Raw genomic sequence first — 6,419 nt, forward strand, 5'->3', positions numbered from 1 at the left:
AGAGGTCATTTACAATAAATCAAGTTAGAAATAACCTTAAAATACGTATGAATCAATTATTTACATTTGATAAACCAATCAAAACTAATAAAACATGGGAGTTAAATGAAACAAATAGGTGTTTTTGTTTATTTATCTGAACTATTTTATCTGGTGTTGTGTTGGAGTGAGTTCCATTGACAGGTGTGCTATCTGCTGACCTTATCCTGCACTACTCAGAGGGTCTGTGAAAACAGGATGGATTTTTTAATTTGCACTGCACTGCCTGAGGCCCATATTAACATAGAATTGTCCTGTTCTGTAGTAATCCAAAGCATTAGAAAAATATGTCAGTAAGTCATATGTGTTGATCAGAGTTGTGATGTGAAAAAGGGCCCCAGAAGATTTTCCAGTTTCTGATTGGGCTCAGTCACTCTGCATACAATTTTTCTTAAGTTCTACATGCCATGATCCATCACACAAAAACCCACTGTCTCATGATCCTGGTAATCCTTATGATGTCATTTTTCAATATTTCTATTATTTATTTTCATATGAAAAAATGTAGTGAGAAGTGTTACACAGTGTGTTGTGATGTAAAACACGTAGAAGAGGACTGAGCTTTTAATGAAAACTTTGATAGGTGTGAGTAGGTTAAGTACTATAACTTTGAATCTACAGGTGTGTGTACTGTTGTACAGGTTAATAGATTATTTTTTCATTCCCTTTCACAGCAGACTTTTTGACTTGTCATCGCAGGACAGGCACTGAAATAGTTCTCTTTGATGTTAATGAGAACTTTAACCATAATTGTACTCTAGTGTACAAGGAGAACAGTACATTTAGTGAATGGTTCCCTTTTGTGAAGAGCAAGAACCAGAAATATATGAATTTGTGTATTACAATACTGAAGGTGTCACTTGCCCCAGTGTCACTGTTCCTTCTGTATATGTGTTTGTGTATGCAGATGTCTGAAGTGGACTTCCTGGACTCAGTGCTGGTTTTGGGGTTCAGTGAAGAACTTAACCAGATCCTCCTACAGGTGATTTTGAATCCATTCAATTTATCTGACATGATTTGAGCATTGTTTGACTTTATGCAGTCAGTAGGTTTGGACAGTTCATTGCACTTTGTCTAAGTGTGTGAGAGTTTTTGTTGCAGCTGTACCTGCAGCACCACAGTCAGATCCGCAGTATCTTGAGTCGGCTGCCTTCCAACCTGCCTTCCTATCACAGTCTGGAATGGAGACTGGATGTACAGGTGTGTGTGTTCATGTGCATAGCAGATATTAGAAATTATACAGGGTTCCATTGGTCATGAAATTCCTAGAAGGGTTAGGAAATTAGAAAGACTGTTTTCCAGACCAGAAAGGGTTTGAAAAGAGCTCATAGGGCTTTAATTGATTAGCCACTGGTTGTTAATAGCTGATTTCCATTTGTCACTATATCTTCCATTTGCTCTATTTTTACTTCCCTTAGTCATTTTAATTAATCAGTTACCAAGATAAGACCATCAGTCAATCAATCACTTTTTTCTATCGGCCCTATGAGCGTACAGGTATGGAATATAAAAACGTACTCATACATATGTCCATATGTATAACCTGGGCACGCACATGCTACAACAATGCCAATATCTTGTTTACTATTTAACACTGCCCAACTATAAATGCACGCCATGATTTTATCACATGTCTCCTACTGTGTACCTGTCTGGGGCCAGGCCACCTAATCAGCAATGAAACCTAAGTTGTCATTACACAAACAAGCCCTCATGGTATTGGAACACAAGCCAAAGAATAGCCCTATTTTAACTTTACCAAAAGTATAATCTATTAAGCTTTGACAATTTTCTAAATCTCTCACTGATAAAATGTATTTTTAATTGTGTGAATGGCTTTGTCCCAGAACTAGAGTCAAATAATTCTAAAATACTCCATTAAAGGAGCCACCACAGAGGGCGCAGTTATAGTGGAGACTGTTTACCATCAAAATGCAAGAGAGCATTTGGCCAGTCCCCTTTTACAATAAAAAGCCAACAGATCTGGAATACTCTACCATCAGAAATGCATACATTAATGGTTTTTGAAGCTTTCAATACTAAGGCAAAACTATGGTTTAAACTATGGCAAATCTCTGAACACTAACTTCAGTGTTTCCCCTATATGCACCTCGCAGTGGCAGACCACCACTGCTGAAATATGACCGCTGCTGCTGATTTTTTTTATTGATTTTTTTTAATGTGGAGAGTGGGCTCAGTCTTGTCTAGATGGATAGATGGATTTGTGCCGAGTTCACAAGTAAGGACTACGACTTTGAGTGGCGTTGCAGTGTACTTTTTATCGTCAGAAAATTCCTTCTGTCTCGAACGCAGCATTACTATGCGCAAGGGCCACTGTGACGCGCGAAAGCTGTCAATCTCAAGTTATTGACAGATTACTTCACAGAGGCACAGACCTTTTAGATTGTTCTTGTATTTGTGTTTTGTGATTTTACTGTAAATGGTTGGTTGTTAATATATTTTTTGTGAAATTAATGTCCATAATTGTTTTAAATATTACACTTTTATTGTGTTCAATAAAAGTGTATTTTCCTAAAGCTTGAGACACCTCATATGTAAGCTAGACAGACATTTCCCCTGGTCATTACTGTGCACAAATTTACTGTTATGTACTTAAGCCTAAGCCTCTGGTGGCGACAGACGCATAGAAACCTCCTGACAGGGTGCACTTTGTGCTTTGCTTTTGCACGCGGGCAAACACTCACATACACTGCTACAACTCCATCCTAGGGGAAACACTGAACTTACATGTCATATACAGAATAGTCTATTTGACCTTTGTTTCTCTTTTCTTTTTGTTTGTTTTTAATTGATTATAATCACTAAGAATGACAACCTGCTTGTCAATGTCTGCTTGAATGTTAGCTTTTATGTCTGTTTTAGTATCGTCTCTCATCGTTTCTTTCTCCAGAAGCCTAACCAGGGACAAGGACTGCAGAAATCCGATATTCATGGCATTGGTTGCACTTTAAATAATGTGTTTTTAGCAATTTAAGCTGTAAAGGATCTGTTTATGAATATTCAGATGTAATTGTCTTTCTCCCCCTTGCATCTCTGTCACTCCACACTCATTCCTGCCAGTTGGCGAGTCGATCAGTCCGGGAGCAGGTCATTCCCATGCTCACGATGCATCTGCTCCTGATGAGAGGTTGTGACAGCAGCAGCAAGGTTCTCCAGACAGACCCCAGTACTCTCCTGCATCTCATCCTCACACTGGAGGCTGCGTTGGCTGCCATGAAAACCAGTCACTCCCGCCGCATATTACGCAATATCAAATAACCCCTTAGGTCACTTTCTGTATGAATTGTGCCTCCTGCCACCTGCAAAACACCACATTAATGCCTTTATACCTGAGAAAACAATAAGCAGTGTCTGTATTCTTCAGTAAAATGTTTTGAATGTTGAATGTTGTTTTGATTAGCTCCCTGATGGTAAGTTTCTGCCCATTTGATTGGTGATTGATTTGAACATCACTTTATTGTGCTTGAGTTTCTATGTGCCAAATGATATTGACTGTATTGTATAGCTTTCTACATTGCTACTGTTTTTGTATAAAACTGTAATACAGAGATAAAACACCTGTCTTGTGGTCTGACAAAGCCAGCAATGTAAAGGTAGAAACACCCTGACTTTTGAGGAGTACAGTCCAGCCCTATCAAGGCAGCTGCTACACAAACAGTGAAAGAAATGGCTTTAAAGATCATGACTGTCCAGCCAAATGTGTTATGGGTCATTCCAGAATTGTAGGACATTCGGGCTTCAGAATTTTCAAAAAATTCAAGTGAAACTCTAGCCAAAAAGCAACCGAGGCTTTATTTGTGATTGAATATGAGTCAAACCCTCGTGTAAATGCATAATTACAATTAAAGAGGCACTTCTAAGATTTACCGTAGTTTCGATCCCCGAGTGCAACCTAACAGACAGGAGAGTAATGGTGTACCTCCTTCCTGTTAGGTTGCACTCCGGGATCAACACTTTTTGTCTGCAATGACAACTCCGTTCACTGGGTGTGGAGGTCGATGGGTCACGATCAGTATTCTCATATCTAGGATCAACGTGATATAATGAAATTAAGTATAGCAGAGGAGTTTGACCGACAGGTAACGTTAGCTAAATTAGCAAGCAAGTTAGCTTACCGATCCAGGAGAAAGTTTGCCATTTCCGCGTGTGTTTTGATGCCGTGGAAATCCTTTACCTGAGTCCATCGAACGTATGCTTCACCAATATTTACTCTGGTTTTTGCTCTTCTCCGGTATCTCAGCTGCTGGGACAGATAACGCACCGTTCGCTGGGGCTCTGAAGAGCTTGCAGACTCCGCCATTTTACCCAGTGTCAGCCTAGCTGTGCCGAGCATTGCCGAGGTTGCGAAATTGGCAACCCGCAATCAGGGCCGTAATCAGGATTTTAGAAATACTGAGGTCATAATTGCGGAGGTCGGAAGCAAAGTTTCAGCGAGCGGGTTCATAAGGAAATGTGTATTTGTAACTGACACTGTGTGTGTGTGTTGACCAACCTTCGAGAGGGCAGGGACAGCAGAATACAGTACAGATGTGGAGATATGAAGGCAGTCAGAGCCAGTAGATGGGGGCAGGCAGCCAGTCACCATGCATGTAGACTAACTGAAATTGTATGATTGTTGATTATTGACGGTACACTGATTCCAATGAACATAAATGTCCTAACATAAGCAAAGTTTCAAAGATTATCTAGCCTAGATGTAACAGGGCATACTGCAAGACAAGCTTCCACTTGTCTCTCCTGCCAAGAAGGAATTAAGCAAAGTAATATACACTTCCTTAATATCAACTTTAAGACACACTTAAATAACTCAAATACCAAATAATGCAAACTCAAACACAAACAGTACATGAACACAAGCAAAATGTAAGTCATACAATTTCACTATTAGATACTACTAGATATGTTGTTAAGTTACATTAAGATTGAATAATTGTTATTCTGGTTCTGGAGTTTATTAGTGGGCTGTGCTCGCCAGCCCACTATGGACACCTCTATAGCAGTGCTATAGGTGTCCATTGTGGAGCACAGCCCACTATTGTTATTGCTCGCGCCTCTTCTTATTATTCATCCTCCTTCCGTTTTTGGCACTTTTCACGCCCCGCACCGTTGAGCGAATACAAACAAAAAATACATCAAAACGTGCGGCTCGGGCGGACTCGAACTGCTATTCTTTTTCTCAGGGAAATATGAAAAACTGCGACTAATTTCCCATAAGGAATGAATGGGACGAGGTCAAAAAAGTCGCAAATCTGCACACCATTCCAGCTTTAAAATGTAGGCACAAGTCCTGAGTATTTAAGTTGTATTTGAACTTTTTTCCTATGTTGTGTAGTTTTTGAACTGTGATCCTTGAATGAAGATGAGTGATTTTGGAAAAATTCTGGGTTTTCAATGATTGTGTATGGCGGAATGTTCGTGCAGCAGAGTGGAGAGGGCCAACTGACAGAGTGAGAGAGACTCAAAAATTTGCTCAGAAATTTTCTCTTTCCGTGACGATCCTGACCACAAATGAGGCTCAAAAACAGTGATATTTTCCAGAGTTGTAGCCACACTTGTCGTCTTTCTCCCAATGTGTCTACTTTATCGGTAGGATTTACGGTTTTTGAATTATCGACCGCTAACCGACAATAGTAGCTCTCAAATGCTCCATTTACTCCAATGTAAATCGGGAGAAGGATTTCCAAAACTGCACCCTTTTTTAACTCGCTGCCATTTCCACATTTCTGAAGCTAGGACCACAAAACTTAAGGAGTGTGTTCTTTAAGGCCTTTCTGGCTCGATCGTGAAAAAAAATTGTCGATATCATGTATGATTTTGACCAAATAGCACTAGTTTGACGTCCTAGATGTGAGGCAGAAATTGCTCTCAAATCAGCTCCCTCACAGTCCATTGCTACGGCCCTTGCCGATGGTCACCTAGCAACCAAAATCAGCTGGTCAAAGAGAGAGAGTGACAGACAGACAGACAGACAGGAGACACACATCGGACAGACAGACAGACAGACAGAGAGAGAGACATGTACACACACACACACACACACACACACACAGCCATGCTTAAGCGTGCACTCACATGCACACAAACGCACACACACAGTATATTTCCCAACATTTAAACTACATTTAATGATTATTTTTTTCGCTCATTCAATGTGCGGCTCGATCGGACTCGGGTTGCTATTATTCAGCTTTACGAAATATAAATTTTTCGCGACATAAGTCGCGAAAAACTGCAATAAATTTCCCATAAGGAATGAATGGGGCGAGGTCAAAAAAGTCGCAAATCTGCGACGTTTTTCAAACAACTCCTGCTCTGGCATACGTTCACGTAGAAACACCATTTCAGCTTTAAAATGTAGG

At 40.2% G+C, this 6,419-nt stretch overlaps 1 protein-coding gene across 3 annotated transcripts in view; it reads left to right on the top strand.

The window, feature by feature from the left end:
• commd2 (COMM domain containing 2) overlaps positions 1 to 3,619 on the top strand; it is a 28,370-nt gene extending 24,751 nt beyond the window's left edge. The window contains exons 4-6 of one of the 3 annotated variants that reach the window (XM_030434408.1): positions 947 to 1,021; positions 1,141 to 1,239; positions 2,951 to 3,276. In XM_030434408.1, coding sequence (XP_030290268.1) covers positions 947 to 1,021; positions 1,141 to 1,239; positions 2,951 to 3,034 — 258 coding nt within the window. In that variant the 3' untranslated portion in view covers positions 3,035 to 3,276. Of the gene's footprint in view, positions 1 to 946; positions 1,022 to 1,118; positions 1,240 to 2,950 lie in introns of all 3 variants that reach the window. The other 2 variants (XM_030434406.1, XM_030434407.1) reach the window with 2 other exon arrangements.
• The last annotated feature ends 2,800 nt before the right edge of the window (positions 3,620 to 6,419 follow it).

Source organism: Sparus aurata, chromosome 11 (genome assembly GCF_900880675.1).
Source record: "Sparus aurata chromosome 11, fSpaAur1.1, whole genome shotgun sequence".
In the NCBI taxonomy this organism is placed as follows: domain Eukaryota; kingdom Metazoa; phylum Chordata; class Actinopteri; order Spariformes; family Sparidae; genus Sparus; species Sparus aurata.